This window comes from Panthera pardus, unplaced genomic scaffold (genome assembly GCF_024362965.1).
Source record: "Panthera pardus isolate Hobbes unplaced genomic scaffold, ASM2436296v1 HiC_scaffold_22, whole genome shotgun sequence".
Taxonomy (NCBI): Eukaryota; Metazoa; Chordata; class Mammalia; order Carnivora; family Felidae; genus Panthera; species Panthera pardus.
The window spans coordinates 6,866,899-6,884,996 of record NW_026526788.1 but is presented as its reverse complement, the minus strand read 5'-3'; the positions used below and the strand labels follow the sequence as shown (position 1 = coordinate 6,884,996).

General features: G+C 47.2%; 1 protein-coding gene across 5 annotated transcripts in view; it reads right to left on the bottom strand.

Moving 5' to 3' along the window:
• GPR137B (G protein-coupled receptor 137B) overlaps positions 1-18,098 on the bottom strand; it is a 76,402-nt gene that overhangs the window by 30,943 nt on the left and 27,361 nt on the right. For 3 of the 5 annotated variants that reach the window (XM_019418931.2, XM_019418934.2, XM_019418932.2), the window contains exons 3-6: positions 17,463-17,685; positions 14,585-14,734; positions 11,587-11,715; positions 8-132 (exon numbers count right to left, since the gene is read on the bottom strand). In XM_019418931.2, the coding sequence (XP_019274476.1) occupies positions 8-132; positions 11,587-11,715; positions 14,585-14,734; positions 17,463-17,685 (627 nt within the window). Of the gene's footprint in view, positions 1-7; positions 133-7,280; positions 7,490-11,586; positions 11,716-14,584; positions 14,735-17,462; positions 17,686-18,098 lie in introns of those variants that run through there. The other 2 variants (XM_019418935.2, XM_019418933.2) reach the window with 2 other exon arrangements.

Sequence of the window (18,098 nt, the reverse complement as noted above, 5' to 3'; positions counted from 1 at the left end):
GTCTCACCTTCCCTGAAGTCCCTGAGGGGCGATGTTCCAGGCAAGGTCATCATCACTATCGTATCTTCGAGGGTTGTCAAAGAAGTAAGATCTGGGGCTGAATCCGTGGCTGGGGACCATCCCAGGGTTCGTCTAGAAAGACAGTTAATTGTTCAGTTACTTTGAGACACTATGCCTTCCTCTAGACAAAGACGAGGAAGATTCTTTCTTGTTGGAAATTGAAGATTCTGTGCCCATCTGAGTAGAGGATGTACCTGTTCAACTACAGTGTTCATTTTAGTTGCTTTTATATTTAAGAGGTGTTAACTTTTTCTTTTCTCAGTATGGACAAAATCTTCTTTCAGAGTTCTGCTTGCAACAATGAATTACTGTTTCAATCCCTTACTGAAACACCAGGCACCGCCCAAAGTAGCCAAACTCCATAGTCCCGAATTAGCTACAAACCTCTATAAACATGTGGGCATTTACCAAAAGATAATGATGAAATAATTTTGAGAAGGTTTTGTATCCAGTTTCCATATCCTGCTTCTATAATCCTTTCATCCTGTTTCCCCATGCTGAGCTCACCTTTCAAAAGATTTCAAATGACTAGTTTCATTAAGCAGAAGATCAGAACTGCATCATATGGCAAACCAAAGCTGGCATAAAATACAGAATTTGTTTGACATCCTTGTGCGTATCACTACTGGTCTGTTTTAGAGTTAAACAAGAGTCTGAAACAAGATTGCTATATGATGGTATCTATATGGAAATGCCTCCTTTTCTAAGACTAATCTAGCAAATACAGGAAACAACTTACATAAGGAGGGATGCCTGAAAATTTATCAATTTGTAGCAGTTCAAGAATGTCTTTGCAGAAGAATGAATTTGGATCCCTAACCTCACACAGATACAAAAAGCAACTCAAAACGGATCAAGGGCCTAAATGTAAGAGTAAAACCTGTAAATTGTTAAGAAAAATAAAGGCACGGATCTTTGTGACCCAGGAAATTTGGCAAAGGATTCTCAGAAATGGTACCAAAAGCATGAGCAACAAAAGAAAAAAACATGATTAAAATTAAAAACTTCAGGGGCGCCTGGGTGGCGCAGTCGGTTGGGCGTCCGACTTCACCCAGGTCACGATCTTGCGGTCCGTGAGTTCGAGCCCCGCGTCGGGCTCTGGGCTGATGGCTCGGAGCCTGGAGCCTGTTTCCGATTCTGTGTCGCCCTCTCTCTCTGCCCCTCCCCCGTTCATGCTCTGTCTCTCTCTGTCCCAAAAATAAAAAACGTTGAAAAAAAAAAATTAAAAACTTCAGAAGATACCATCAAAAAAGTGAAGAAACAGCCCAAAAATGGGAGCAAATATTTGCAAAATCCCTTATATGACAAGGGACTTGTATGTAAAATACACAAAGAACTCTTACAACTCAATAATAACTCCATTTAAAAATGGGCAAAGGATCAGGGCACCTGGGTGGCTGTCGGTTAAGCGTCCGACTTCAGCTCAGGTCATGACCTCGCGGTCCATGAGTTTGAGCCCCGTGTCGGGCTCTGTGCTGACAGCTCAGAGCCTGGAGCCTGCTTCGGATTGTGTCTCTGTCTCTCTCTCTGCCCCTCCCCCACTCACACTCTCTCTCTCTCAAAAATAAACATTAAAGATTCCTTATTTTATAAAAGCAAGGGAAGCAAAGGATTTGAATAGACATTTCTCCAAGGACGATGTACAAATGCCCAATGAGCATGTGAAAAGATGCTGAACATTGTCAGTGATCAGGGAAATGCAAATCAAAAGACACAGCGAGGTACTAGCCAGCCAGGGTATCGAGAATCAAAAAATCAAATAACAAGCGCTGGGGAAGAGGTGGAGGAGCCAGAAGGTTCACACGCGACGGGTGTGAATGTAAAATGGGGCACCTACTGCGGAAAAGAGTCTGGCAGGTCTTTTAGAAAACGTGCGGCACCAACTTCCAGGACGACGGCAGAGTCGGAGGGGCCTGAGCTCACCTCACCCCACAGATACAAGCAGATGACACATCCGTGTAAATAACCCAGAAAACAGTTCAAACACTGACACAGCAAACTCCACAAGTAAACGCTGAGAAGGAGTCACGTCAAAGACCGTAGGGAGAGCAGAATCCTGCTCGGGAGCTAACGGGCGATGCCATCTACAGGTGGCCAGGACCTGTGGGCAGAGAAAGGGTTCCTCATACCCCCGGAGCCTGCATGGGGAAGTGAATCCCCGTAACATGTGGCTCTGGAAGCCAGAAGGGCCGAATTTCCTGCGTTCTTACAACCGGCTGCACTGAAAGCCTGGAACTTCGTAACTCACCAGGCTCAGTTCCGGAAGAGGCAGGAGGGAGAGAGGGAAACCGTGCCCCACTCTTAGCGAGACGGCACACCAAACAGCCGGGAGCTGCGGTTTGAGAGGTGCCTGGGGCTCACGGGAGCGACAGTTGGTCACTAACCTCAGGGCCCGTACCTGAGGGCCAGATTTCACTGGGAGACGCCTCCAAGAGCAAAGGGGCTGCAGACACAGCCTCCCTATCCCACCCCCACCCCCACCAGTAAACAGCCACCTGGGGGAGCCAGCACCCACGGCCTGCCTCAGCCCTGGTGCCGCGGGTCCCCTCCTCCGGAAGACAGTCACAAACGTTGCCAAAGCCGAGTGTCCCTACTGTGTGTTTTGGCAGGGCCTGGGTCCTGGCAGCAGTGGTGGGTCACCCCCCACGGGGCATGCTTGCACCTCGTGGAAGCTGCACGCCCTGCCCTCTGTACACACTGCAGAGCGGCCCTGGCCAGCCTGTCTCCGCAAGGCTGCGTGTCCCCTGTGGAAGAGGACCCACACGCGAAACTGCACGGGCAACGCACATTCAACTTGTGCGCTTTGCGGAGCAATCCAGGCTGGCAGGGCTTGGCGGTGGAGGGACATCCCCTCTGTAAAAGGGCCAGTTCCACCTTCTTAAAAGTACACAGCCCACTACTACTTTCAAGGGCAGGAAAAGTAACTGACTTTTCTAACAGAATCAGGGGTGCCTGGGTGGCTCAGTCAATTAAGCACCCGACTTTGGCTCAGGTCATGATCTCACAGTTCGTCCGGTGCTGACAGCTCGGAACCTGGAGCCCACTTCGGGTTCTGTCTCCCTCTCCCTCTGCTCATGCTCTCGCTCTCTCTCAAAAATAAATAATAAAAAAAATGAAAACTAAAAAAAAAAAACAGAAGTAGACAAAATGAGGAGATAGGAACATGTCCCAAATGAAAGAACAGGACAAAACCTCAGCAAAACACCTAAGCGAAACCAGTATAAGTCATATGCCTCATAGACACTTTAATGATCTTAAAGCTACTCACTGGACTTGAGAAAAGAGTGGGAAACATCAGTGAGACCCTTAACACAGAGATAAAATAGAATCAATCAGAGATAAGACAAGATAATCTAAAAATACATTAGATTTAATAAGTAGCCAGCCTGAGGCACCTGGGTGGCTCAGTTGAGCATCCAATGCTTGATTTCAACTCAGGTCGTGATCTCACAGTTGGGGGACTGAGCCCTGCATCAGGCTCTGCTCTGAGCACCGGGCCTGCTTGGGAGTCTTTCTCTGCCCCTCCCCCACTCATACTCTCAACATTAAAAAAAAAAAAAAAAAAGGCTAGAGGAAGCAGAGGAACGCATTAGTCACCGGAGGGCAGAGTGTTGGAAAGTAACCAATCTGAGCAGGTGAGAAGAAAAAAACTGTGCAAAATAAGAACAGACTTTGAAGCTCAGCGACTCCATCAAGCATCATAACGTTGCATGACAGGGATCCCAGAAAAAGAAGAAAGAGAAAAGGGAGCAGGAAATGTATTTGAAGAAATAATAACTGAAACCTCTGTAATGTGAGGAAGGAAACAGATACCCAGATCCAGGAGGCGTACAGATCCCTCAAAAAAATCAACCAAAGGAGGTCCACACCAGGACGTATGGTGATCAAAATGGCAAAACAGTGATAAAAGATTTTAAAAGCAGCAAAAGAAAGGACTGTTACATGCCAGAGAAACCGGATAAGGCCATCCGCTGCCTTTTCAACACAAACTTTGCAGGCCAGAAGGGAATGGCATGATATATTCAAAGGAAAAAATCTGCCATCAAGAATACTCAACAAATAATCCTAAAATTTGTATGGAAGCACAAAGACCCCAAACAGTCCATGCAATCTTGCAAAAGCAAAGCAAAGCTGGAGGGATCACAACTCCAGACAAGTTATATTACAAAGCTGTAGGCATCCAAACAGCGTGGTGCTGGCACAAAACGGACACACAGGCCAATGGAACAGAACAGAAAACCCAGAAATAAATCCACAATTATATGGTCAATTAAAATTCAACAAAGAAGGCAAGAATACACAATAGGAAAAAGACAGTCCCTTTAACAAATAGTATTAGGAAAACGGGGCCACATTTTTACACCATACACAAAGTAAACTCAAGATGGAGTAAAGACCTAAATGTGAGACCTGAAACCATAAAAATCCTAGAACACAGGTAGTAATTTCTCTGACCTCACCCACAGCATCATTTTTCTAGATATGCCTCCTGAGGTAAGGGAAACAAGAGCGAAAACGAACTATTGGGACCACATCAAAATAAAACGCTTCTGCACAGCAAAGGAAACAACCAACAAAACCAACAGATAGGGTTACTATCTAAATTATATAAAGAAGTTATAGGGGCGTCCGGGTGGCTAGGTGGGTTGGGCGACCAACTCGGGCTCAGGTCGTGATCTCGCAATTTGTGAGTTCAAACCCCGCGTCGGGCTCTGTGCTCACAGCTTGGAGCTGGAGCCTGCTTCGGAATCTGTGTCTCCCTCTGTCTCTGCCCCTGCCCTGCTTGCACGCTCTCTCGCTTGATCTCTCAAAAATAAACATTAAAAAAATTTTTTATAAAGCTGAGAAATGGAAACAATGGGTAACTGGATAAACAAGATGTGATCTATCCATACGATGAAATGTTATTCAGCCCTAAAAAGGAACAAAGTACTAACACATACTGCAACACGGATGAACCCTGAAAACATCATGCCGAGGGAAAGAAGCCAGTCACGGAACACCGCGCGATATGATCCCGTTCCTGTGAAAGTCCACGAGAGAGAGATGAATAGACACAGATTAACAGTTGCTCAGGGGCTGGGGGCAGGGGATGGGCAGTGACAGCTAATGGGTACAGGTTTCTTTCTGAGGTGATAAAAAACGTTCTCAAAAGTGGTGACGGACGTACGTATCTGAATACACCGAAAACCACGGAACTGTAGACACGAAATGGGGAAACTGCACGGTATGGGGATTCTAGCCCATTAAAGCTGTTTAAGCAACAACAAAAATACAGAGATTCTCAAACTTCCCAGTGCATCCAAATCACCTGGGGTGCTTTTTATTGAAAACGTGGATTCTCTGAACCTACCCGGGAGATCCTCACCTGGGTCTGGAACGTGGCCTAAGAGTCAGTGCTGACACTGAGCGCCCTTGGGACTCCATGGGGACGGGAGGGAGCCACACTGCGAGGACGGTCACATTGGCTTGAGTGATGCCAAGTGCAGAGGCTTGTTTATACCGACTGGACGATGGGTACAAGCGGTAGATAACGTTTTAAAGAAACGCCTCCACCTGCAGCGTGTGCTTTTAAAGTCAACGAAACACGAGTTGTATTTTAAATCCCCCCCCCCCCCCCCCCCCCCCGCCCCAAAGCACCATTAGACTGTTTTTTCTCCAAGCAACGACAGGAATTACAGACAGTAATCAGATTATTACTGAGCCATGCATATTAGCAATGTAGCTGCCCCAAACCGTATGCCAAGGAGAGCCACCGCTCACCACAGTAATGAGCATTATGGACTCAGGAGCCAGACTGCATTTGGTCCCGGCTCTGTCTCCGACTGGCCGTGTGGACCCTGAGCCTCAGTGTCCTCATCTAAGTATGGTAACAGTTTACCATACTGTAAACTGTTGGTTTACAGAGGGTAAAGGATTAAAGCACCGATCAGAATCGGGCTCAGCACGCACACGCACTGCACCGTCCAGCCGTTAGCTACTTCCAGCAAACTCTGCACGCAATAATGGCATTAACTCTGCAGTCCTCTGCCTGAGGATGTTTTAGGCACGCTGGTGCTTTGCCAAGCCCAATCTGACACTCGCGCCACCTGCTCGTTGGAGTTAGTCCGTGTGTAGAAAAGGGAGGGTGTTTTTGTATTCAGGATCATGCATCGTTCCTACTGAAGTCACTTCCTCGCGGTAAATTAGGAGAAAATATCCTTGGGGGCATAAAGGGTCGCTGTAACTCACTAATCTGCTACTGTCGGTGGGAGCTTCTCGTGAGTGTGGTGCACGGACTCGAAGTCCCGGAGATCTTCTTCTGCAAGGTCATGACTGTTTTCATAACTCGTGTGTTAAGATGTAATCTGCCTTTTCCGTGGTCTCAACACTGGCACTAATGGAGAATCAAAGTGCTGTGGCATCGACTGCACCGGCCATCACCGCGTCCTTCCCCACACTGCACAGCCAGGTAAAGCAGGTCCAGTGAAGACGGTCTTTGGGGCATCTGGGTGGCTCAGGCGGTTGAGCAGCCGACTTTGTCTCAGGGCATCTGACAATTCATGAGTTCGAGCCCCGCACTGGGCTCTGGGCTGACGGCTCAGAGCCAGCTTCAGATCCTCTGTCCCCCCTCTCTCTCTGACCCCCATCCCGCTTTCTCTCCCTCAAAAAAAAAAAGATTGCCTTTGACAAAGAGGAAGTTATTAGTTGTATTAAATCTTAACCCTTGGGCCTTTTTTATTTTGGGGGCGGGGAGAAAGAGAGAGAGAAGTGGGGCTGACCTGAAGCAGGGATCGTGTTTTTTTTTTTTTTTCCCAAAGCAGGGCTCGTGCTCCCCCAATGTGGGGCTCGAACTCATGAAGCATGAGGTCATGACCTGAGCCAAAGTCAGGTGCTTAAAGACTGAGCCACCCAGGTGCCCCTCAGACCTGTCATTTTACTATGTGATGTGACAAAATGGGACGTATGCACACGGCACTTCTGCTGTGAGAGAGCTGTTTTTGGGAATAGACTCACAGCAGTGTGAGTTTAACTACCTCTTTCTGTGCAGCTTAACTCAGACCATGCTTTTTTGGACGTGGGTATGTGACGGACGCTTGAAAGTAAATGAAAGAGAATGTGTGGATGGCATTTGTTGTCACTGATCAAATTTGAGCTTTTAAGCCCAAATTAAAGCTTTGGAAAACCTGTATTCCCCACCATGAGCTAGAGGGCATCCCAATACTTAAAGAGTTTCCTGATGAGATCAGTGGTGATATTTAAGATCAGTGAATGAATTTTAGAAGATCTGCATAACTCAGTAAGCCAGTGTTTTCCTGATGACTGATGCATATTACAAACGATGCGTGGGTAAGAGATCCACTGAAAGCACAAGACAAACTGATGGATGTCCGTGTACAACAATCCGGAAAGTTCACTGGTATGGTTCTAGAGTCCACACTGCAGGTACCTTTTAAGAAACCACAACTTGGGGGCGCCTGGGTGGCTCAGTCGGTTAAGCGGCTGACTTCGGCTCAGGTCATGATCTCACGGCCCGTGAGTTCGAGCCCCGCGTCAGGCTCTGTGCTGACAGCTCAGAGCCTGGAGCCTGTTTCAGATTCTGTGTCTCCCTCTCTCTGACCCTCCCCCGTTCATGCTCTGTCTCTCTTTGTCTCAAAAATAAATAAATGTTAAAAAAAAAATTTTTTTTAAATAAAAAATAAAAAAAAAGAAACCACAACTTGTCAGTTTTGATGTGTATCAAAGAAAAATATCCACAATTACGTTCAAACTTATTAGAACACTCCACTTCACTGCAACCACATCTTTCTGTGAGGGGAATTTTCTTCATATACTCAACGAAAACAACCTATTACAACAGAAGCAGAATCCAGATGTCTTCTATTAAAAGCAGGTCAAGCCCCCCCCCCCCCAAGTTTAAAACAATGCTACTCTTCTATTTTGGTTTGGATAATGTTCTTTCTCATAAAAAAAATTAGGGTAATGTTTATTATTTTTAGTGCATTTTTTAATGTTTATTCATTTTTGAGAGAAAGAGGAGACCGAGAAAGAGATAGAGAGAGAGAGAGAGAGGATAGATGGGGGAGGGGCAGAGAGAGGGGGCACAGAGGATCTGAAGCAGGCTCTGTGCTGAGAGCAGCGAGCCCGATGCAGGGCTTGAACTCATGAACTATGACATCATGACCTAAGCTGAAGTTGGATGCTCAGCTGAGCCACCCAGGCTCCGCTGGTTTTAAATTACACACACACACACACACACACACACACACACCTCCAAACAAGAGCCTCTGGGGTGCTCAATAATTTATCGGTGTAACCCCTAAGAGCCAAAGCAATCTTGAAAAAGAAGTACAAAGCTGTGTCACGCTCCCTGATTTCAAACTATATTACAAAGATACGGTAATCAAAACAGTATGGTATTGCCATAAAAACAGACACCTAGAGGGGCGCCTGGGTGGCTCAGTCGGTTAAGCGTCCGACTTCGGCTCAGGTCACGATCTCACTGTCCGTGGGTTCGAGCCCCGCGTCGGGCTCTGTGCTGACCACTCAGAGCCTGGAACCTGTTTCGGATTCTGTGTCTCCCTCTCTCTCTGACCCTCCCCCGTTCATGCTCTGTCTCTCTCTGTCTCAAAAATAAATAAATGTTAAAAAAAAAAATTAAAAAAAAAAAAAGCCAGACACCTAGATCAATGGAACCGAACTGAGGGCGCAGAAAGAACCCCATGCTTACATGGTCAATCACTTTGTAACAAAGCAACCATGAATACATAATGGAAAGAGAACAGCCTTTTCAATAGATGGTGTTGGGAAAACTGGACAGTCACGTGGAAAAGAATGGAACTGGACGACTATCTTATACTAAATACAAAAATTAACTCAAAATGGATTAACTACTTGAATGTGAGAATCAAAACCATAAAACTCCTCCTAAAAGAAAACACAGGTGGTAATCTCCCTGATGTCAGTCCTGGCAATGATCTGGCACCAAAAGTAAATGACACAAAAGCAAAACCGAACAAGCGGGACATCATCAACTAAAAAGCTTCCTTCCACACAGCAAAGGAAACCATAAACAAAATGAAAAGACAACATACTGAATAGGAGAAGATTTCTGCAAATCATATATCCAATACCCAAAATATCCAATATATCCAATCATATATCCAATCTCCAAAATATATGAACTCCTACAACTCAATAGCAAAAACCCAATTAAAAACAGGCAAAGGACCTGAGCATTTTCCCAGAGACCTACAGATGGCCAACAGGCACGTGAAAAGATGTGAACCTCACTAGTCATCAAAACAAATCAAAACCACAGTGCGCGACCGCCTCACACCTGTCAGAATGGCTACAATGAAAAAGACAAAAAGTAACAAGTATCGGCTAGGATGTGAAGAAAAGGAAATCCTTGTACACTCAGGGTGGGAATGCAAACTGGTGCAGCTGTGGAAAACAGTACGGAGGTTCCTCAAAAAATTAAAATTGAACTACCCTACAATCCCACAATTCCACTTCTACCTGTTTATCTGAAGAAAATAAAAAACATTAACTTGAAAAGACACATGCACCCTTGTGTTCACTGTAGCATTATTAACAATAGCCAGGACATGGAAACCACCTAAAAGTTCATCAATGGATGAAAAGCTAAGGAAAAGCTATTCGTGCCGGAGTATTACTCAACCAAGAAAAAGAACAAAATCTTGCCACTTGCAACAACGTGGATAAACCTTGAGGGCGTTATGCTAAGTGAAATAAGTCAGACAGAAAATGATAAATACCATAAGATCTCACCTAGGTGGACTCTAAAAGTAAACCAAGAAAACCCACATGGATGTAAAGATCAGACGGGTGCTGGCCTGAGGTGGAGGATAGGGGGTGGGCAAAATGGGCGAAGGGGGCCAAGAGGTACAAACTTCCAGTGATGAAGTAAGTCCTGGGGATGTCACGCATAGCACGGGGTCCAGAGTTACTAATAGTGGACTGCGTATTTGAACGTAGTTCAGAGCATGGACCTCGAAAGTTCTCATCACAAGAAAAAAAAAAAACCCTGTAACTACACAGTGATGGATGTCAGCTGGACTTACAGTGATCATTTTGCAATATATGCAGATATCAAACCATTACACTGTACCCCTGAAATATTGATATGTCAGTTACAGATCAGTAAAAAAAAAAAAAAAAAAAAAAAAGAATCCGTGTAAAGTATCCTGAGACTGAAAAGTTTAAGAACCACTGCTCTAGAAAATGCCCTCAACAGCAGAGCTATTCAAGGCACTACAACCAAGTAACCCCAGCTACACAGAGTATGTTAAGGGTGACCTATTTCCCTGGGCACTGAGATCTGAGAGTACAAATTGAGACATTATTCTGCATTCATTTAAGAAAATAGTACCTTGAACACTATCGCGTTAGCCTTTCTCTCGTTAAATTTGGACACCTACTCTCTCCTTCGGGCTGCCTTGGGCTTAGGGAGCCCAGTTCTGAAGTCCCTGAAACACGGGGAAGTGACGAAAAGGCACATGATGCCTGGGTGAGGCCTCGCTGGGCACGGGAGTGTGATTAAGAGACCCCGCCCTGTCCCTCAGTCAGGCAAGCAAGGCGCCCAGAAAACTTCAGGAAAGGAGAGAAAGCAATGCAGCTGGACTCCCGGCCTAGAATCCGCTGCCTGCCCGTCCGGTCCTGTCTCTTCGCCGGTGACCCCAAAGTGTTTAGGATCTGACCGTACAGACGCCTCTGGCTGTTCCCAAATCAAGTAAAGGTCAGAGGAAGTGCAGGGCGGCTTCCTAAAAAATCATGCAAGGGGAGGAAACGGATCCCGAGGTCTAAAAAACACTGCCCACCTGCCTGGTCTGCGGGGGCCTCGGTCAGGCTGTGCTTCAGGCGGGCTGGTTATCGGATCGCTGCTTTCTTTACCGCCCACGCTTGGCTCACATTGGCCAAGACCCACTTACTCTACTTTTCCACGGGTTTCATAGATCAGCGACTCAAAATTCCAGCGCCGGTTAGTGTGGCTGGAATAATTCACGAAGCCGACACTCCCAGGAGTTTCCTCACTCTGGGAAGTCGTGCACGTTCTGTCCCGTCCTCATAAAGACATTTATATGAAGCTGGCTGAGCAGAAATGGGACCAAACTGGGACAGTGGGGTCAGCACTCCTCACGGTGTTTCCGTATCACCGCGCCTCCGGCATAACACGGGGTGAGGAACTGGAGCCCCATTTTCTATTTCCCTTTTGCTAAAATCAAAGCTTATAGATGGGGTTCGCCCCAAGGCAAGGCTAAGATACTAATGACACTGTTGTTGCTTTAGGAAAAACAGCTGATCACTAGCTCAAGGCCTGAGATACAACTAAAAGCATTAGCTGAAGAATGAATTTGCCTCGAAAAGAGTTACGCAAAAAGACAGTCACAGACAGACATGGGAAATTTTTATAACACGACAGGACAGAAGAGGCACGCTACTGAAAATCTGAGAAGAAAATCTGATTGCGTGTTTTGTGACTAGAGGCAGATCTTTTCTGCAAACATCAAATGGTCTACTCACAAGGTCCTTTGTAGGGTTTCTAACTCGGAAGAAGTAGACGACCAAGGTGGTGGGTAAGAGCTCCCACACGAAAAGAACCACTCCAAACACCACATATCCGGCATCCCCCAGCTGGTTTTTCAGATCCGCCTGTGGAAAAGAGAGGAAATGGAGTCACCAGACTGAGGGAGGAGGAAAGAAGTCTCATCTGATTCTTTCCTAACGTGAACAGAGACTAATTCTAATGCTACGGTGTGCGTGCTGAAATCAGGCAAAACTAATGGTCCAGACCTCAGGTGGGGGCTTATTTCAGCCACACAGGAGAGACAGTTATCACCTTCAAGAGAATCAAGGACAGAAACTGCCCGTCTCTGATGTTTTAGTACTCCAGCCTCCAAAATCTTCCTCATATCCTAATTAAGTCTCCTGAATTTAAGTGATTTTCTTTCCTTCAGCAATCAAATAATGAGACATTATGTCACCCCCTCCCCAATTTTTAAGAGCGGCATGTAACTGTGACCCTTTGTCTCATCCCTAGGATAAACACGTGAATTTTTTAAGCGGGGGAGAGGGGCAGAGAGAGAGAGAGAGAGAGAGAGGGAGAATCCCCTATGGGCTCCATAACCCCAGGACTGTGACCCAAGCCAAAATCAAGAGTCGGATGCTCAACCAACTGAGCCACCCAGGAGCCCCAACCCATCAATTGTGCAGGCTAGATTGTCTGGAAACAACTGTTCAGAGTCCAGGATGTTTGTCCGGACCAGTGAGACAGCTGAATGGGCCTGGTGCGTCGTCCCTCCCTTCCTGCAGGGCACACGGCCTGTGAGAAGCACACATGGTCGCGTCTGGGCAACTCCACCAGAGAGGCCAGCATCTCAAACCTAGACAGTGTGCCAAAATCGGGCCACAGCTGGCTGATCACCTCAACTCGATCCTTCTGCCTTCTCCATTACGTGGGATTCGAAGTACAGTAACCAGCACTAACCATGCCACTCTCAGAAGGATCCCTCTCGAGCTTTGCATCTCCAGTCCCATCTCTGCTACATCTTCGTTAGCACACTGTCCTTCTATTCATTCTACACGAATAGCAGGCAGCTTGTGGCCAACTGTTAGATTTGCGCCTAGATTCTCTCAGTTGCAACCCCACAGGTCTAGCTACTCATGAACAACCATCCCCCTAAAAAAAACAACAGAGCTTTCAAGGTCGTGGTATTTTAAATTTGTTATCACCAGAAGCCCTTAACTGAAAGAAAAATTGAAATAATTATTTTGTTAAAACCTAATCTCTGTTGTTTAATGGATATGAAGTTTCAGTTTGGGAAGATGAACAAGTTCTGGAGACAGAAGGTGGTGATGGTTGCCCAACAATGGGAATGTGCTTAATGCCAGTGATCTGTACACTTAAAAATGGTTACAATTATAAGTTTTATGTATATTTTACTCCATGAGAGCCTTTGTCTTACGAATAAGTCTCTAATTTATTATTGCTTAAAGTTTATATGTATGTGTGTGTGTGTGTGTGTGTGTATTTGAAGTATATTTATTATTTTGAGAGAGAGAGCAGGAGTGGGACAGAGAGAGAGGGAGACAGAGAACCCCAAGCAGGCCCCACGCTGTCAGCACAGAGCCCGATGTGGGGCTCAAACCCACAAACCGTGAGATCATGACCTGAGCTGAAACCAAGAGCTGGACGCTTAACCTAACTGAGCCACCCAGGCACACCTCTCTGTCTAGATTTTATCCTAAACCCACTTTGCCCTTAGCTAACACACTGGCTAACTGCACAGGTTAAATTCACCGACAGGAAAAATACATTTTTATGTTTGATTTTCTCAAAACAGGGAGCACCTTCAGCAGTGCTCAACTTTCTACCATCCTGCACGTGTGGAATTGGTTTGGGTGGTGGTGGCTGTTTTAATCTTTTCTAATTATGACACCTTCCATGTGCCTGTCCTGAATTTCCCTTTGTCCTCACGTGTTTATTGTGGTCATTTAGTGCCTTCCTCCAGGGTCTTAATCCGGCCCAGGTTCTGAGCACCGCTGGGATTTTTAGAAGTGCGTTTGTATATGGTTGAATATTCAGTATTTTTCCAGGAAAAGTTAAGGGCTTTTGCAATTCAATCCAGTAGACTCCTGTCATAAAACAGAAGTTCTGTTTCTCTCTTGTAATGGCCTGTGTGTGTGTTCTCCTCAGTGGACATAAGTCGCTCCCCCAGGCAGGGAGGGAGTCTGTGAACGTTTGTGTCCCCAGCACCCCGTCCACGGCTGAGGACAAAGCGTCGCTAGTTCCCAAATGAGGGGATGACTTACGTTCAGTCTTTCTCATTTGGACAAAGCGTCGCTATTTCCCAAGTGAGGGGATGACTTACGTTCAGTCTTTCTCATTTGGACAAGAATCCCAAATGATACGTCGCTACCTTTGTTTGTGGCTTTATAATTTATGAGCTTCTAGGATGTATTAAATGAGAAGAATATCAGATGGAGACAACTGCTAAAAGGAGCTTTTACTAACACCTTAATACCCCAGTCATTTTTGTCTCGAGTTCCTCAAATGTTGTTGTTTACAGGCTCCATTTTTTTTTTAAGTCATGGTTTTATGTATTTTCTGAAACCTGCATACACTGTTTTCCCTTGGCAAATTTCACCCTTTAAGGAAACCATCTCACATTTATATGGAAGCACTTAAATTTTTTTTTAAGTACTGCTTGACAAGAGCCCCAGAAAGGAGAAAGGAGAAAGGAGAAGTGTATGCATGTGTGTGCCTGCATGTCTGTGTGTGCGTGTCTCTGTGTGTGTGTGCACATATATACCCTAGTTCTCTCAGAAATGTGAGCTGGAACAAGGCAGGTGCTACGATCCCATTTTACAGATGAGGATGCAGATACCACACAGGTTAGCGACCGGCAAGGTCACCCAGCTATTTAGCCGCAGAAGCAAGGAGCTTATACCTCTCTGCCACATGGGATGCTGCGAAGCAAAGAGTCGCCGTTCAGGTGACAGATCGCCGGCACCCACTGACCTGGTCTGATACATTGTACCAGTCGTAATCAAAGGAATGGACGTTCTTGCTCTGAGAAAACGAGAGGATGAACAGGTTGTAGCAGGCCCGGGAGGCGTACAGGAGGATGACGGTCACTCCGATGGCAGTCACTTGACACACGGAGGAGCCCTGGAAGAGCGGGAGCCATGAGGGCTGCGCCCGATCCGGGTCCGGGACACCGGCCTCCTCCCGGAACCCGGCCTGTGTTCAGCCTAATGCCTCAGAGGCATGCGCTATGGTGCCCACGAGCCCCATCAAAGCCTCCACCCTCAGACATTAGACCCAAGCCCAAGCTTCATTGCATCCCACATCCCCCCTAAAAATTTTCAATTAAAAAAAATATTTTTTAATGTATTTTTGAGAGAGAGTGAGAGAGACAGAGCATGAGCAGGTGAGGGGCAGGAGAGAGGGAGACACAGAATCCGAAACAGGTTCCACGCTCTGAGCTGTCAGCACAGAGCCGGATGAGAGGCCCGAACCCACAAACGCAAGATCATGACCTGAGCCGAAGTCGGCCGCTTCCCCGACTGAGCCACCCAGGCGCCCCTCCCCTCTGCAAATTTCAGATTATCTTCAAATAGATGCTTCAAAATCTGGAAGTCAATTTGGAGATGCCTTAAATATGGGCTATTTGCTTAATGCAAAGTCAAGTGGCTTATGTTGTTCAATGTGCAAGACGACCCCTGACTTATGAGCCCCGTGCACAGCCTGTGGCCCAGGGAGAGCCCATCTCAGCAGGATGGTAGCTGGGAGAGTGCGATCTCGCTGATGGTGGCTCTGGGCAGGGAGCGCTGCCTCAAAGTCCAGAATCTTCTAAGCCGGAAGCTCTGGAGTCGCAGTGTCACTCTGGACTCGGAAGTACATGGAAATTGGTGATTTGTGCCCCAAGTTAGGAAGCTGTCGATTTACAGTCAATGGGTGCCAGCTAGAAACACACAGTTGACAAACATCACCAAAAAACTGAAATCGATGTTTGAGATTTGCATCTGGAAGTCACTAGTTAACGAGATAGTATTTTATTTTGTCAGTAGTAGGTTATTCGCTTGTTTGCCACAGGGGTGACCTAAATGGTCTTTTGGCGGTCTGAAATTTAACCCTTCCTGTAAAAACCACAATTCTGATTTTTGTGGGGTTTTTTTCTGTAAAAAAATTTTTTTTAATGTTTACTTATTTTGAGAGAGAGAGAGAGAGAAAGAGAGAGAATGCACAGGTAAAGCATAGAGGGAGAGAACTTGTAAGTGGGAACTACTCTGGTTGTACCGAAGTCTTTTGGGATTTTGCAAGAGGTCAGCCACTCACAGGATGCCTGGTGATGGCTCTGTATTTTTTTTTTTTTAATGTTTATTTATTTTTGAGACAGAGACAGAGCATGAACAGGGGAGGGTCAGAGAGAGGGAGACACAGAATCTGAAACAGGCTGAGCTGTCAGCACAGAGCCCGACGCGGGGCTCGAACCCACGGACCGTGAGATCATGACCTGAGCCGAAGTCGGACGCTTAACCGACTGAGCCACCCAGGTGCCCCACGGCTCTGTATTTCTGAAGTCAGAGGCACAGATTTTAATCTATTGGCCACTGCTGAGGACACGACACTGTGGAGACAGAGCTGCCTCACGGTCTGCAGACCGAACATTTACCGCAGCCAGCTGGGCCTCGGGGCACAGAAGGCAGCCAAGGGGGTCTGCCGCAGGACACGGTCGCGGAAGGTGAGAAGTCACTCAACCATTTTACAAATGAGAAAAGCCAAGGTCCACAGAGGTCAAGTGACTGGTGTGCTGGGGCCCCTCCCCAGCCTCCACACTTCACTGAGCTTCTTGACAAAGGGAAACTTGGGATCAAGCCGCTCAGGGGCACCTGGGCACCACAGCCCCAGGAGCATATCCACACCCCCCCTTTTTTTTTAATATTCATTTTTGAGAGACAGAGACAGAGCGTGAATGGGGGAGGGGCAGATAGAGGGAGACACAGAACCAAAGCAGGCTCCAGGCTCCGAGCCGTCGGCAAAGAGCCCGACGTGGGGCTCGAACTCACGAACCGCGAGATCATGACCCGAGCTGAAGTCAGACGGTCTGAGCTTAACGGTCTGAGCCCCCCAGGCGCCCCTGTCCTTTCTAACTCCAGGGAAAGGAAGGAGAAAACAGAGACTGGAGGGTGTGCCATACAGCAGCAAAGCGAGGGAAGGGGCCAGGAGCCTCCCTCTCATAGCATCTGCCTCCATCCCTGACCAGTCAGCAGGAGAGAGACGTTGTTCTGAACCCCAGGGGGCGCTGTCCACACTGGGATGTCCACCATCCCCTGACACGCAGGCCGGTCCGGAGGGGAGCGTGAATCGTACCTGACAGACCCCGGGGCCAGCCTGCCGGGGTCCCAAGTTGAGCTGAGCATCCACTGAGTGTGCAACCCGGGGCGAGCTCCTGACCTCTGCGCCCTGGTCCCCCGGTCTATGAAGTGGGGATAATACCTCCCCCCAGGGATTTGTGAGGATTACATTAGCTTCCCCGTGTAGAACGCTTATCTTCTATAAAAGTGCCTGGAACACAGGGGTCACTGGGTGTGTGTTTCTACGAATATTATCAGCGCAGTCAATCCTGCCAAGTCCTTTAAACACTGTATCTATAAGCCAGAGATGACCTCTCTGCCAGGAATTCTGCACTCTTGGTTCCGTTGAGCCAGCTCGAACGGAACCCTCCTCGCATACAAAGTTCACGAACTACACAGCTCTGTGTTTTGGCAACCACGGCACGGCTAATCATTTCTAGGGCAGGTGTGAAAGGTATTTGTTGAGTTGTCTGTTTGCAACCAGGAAACTATTTTCAGAGTAAGTTTCCTGAGGGGATCTCGACCGTCATCCCACCTACCTTAGACTCCAAGTAAATGTTGGCTAAGGACATCTTCGAGATTTTGTAGAGACAGATGGAGAGCGAGACGGCACACAGCACAAAGAGAGTGTCATTAATGGCCACACGCACGGAGACAATGACCTTCCTCTCCCAGTTTCCCGTCTTCACCAACACCGCACAGGTTAAATTCACCAACAGGAAAACGAGGCTGATGAAGAGTGAGGCCAGGTAGAGGGGTAACCTGGAAGGGACCAGTGAGAAATGTCAGACGCTGCCTGCACGCTGGCTGTACGTTCTGGATCCATCCAGAAGGAAACCGCGGTATTTTCTGGTTGGCTGCCAGAAGCAGAACGTACCAGAGTTATCCAACACCTACGAGGGCAGATTTCGGAGGTGGCTGTTCCACGATTCAAATTACAGATAAAAGGGGTGCCTGGGTGGCTCAGTCGGTTAAGCGTCCGACTTCGGCTCAGGTCACGATCTCGCGGTCCGTGAGTTCGAGCCCCGCGTCGGGCTCTGTGCTGACTTCTCAGAGCCTGGAGCCTGTTTCAGATTCTGTGTCTCCCTCTCTCTGACCCTCCCCCGTTCATGCTCTGTCTCTCTCTGTCTCAAAAATAAATAAAGGTTAAAAAAAAAATAAAAAAAAAATAACAG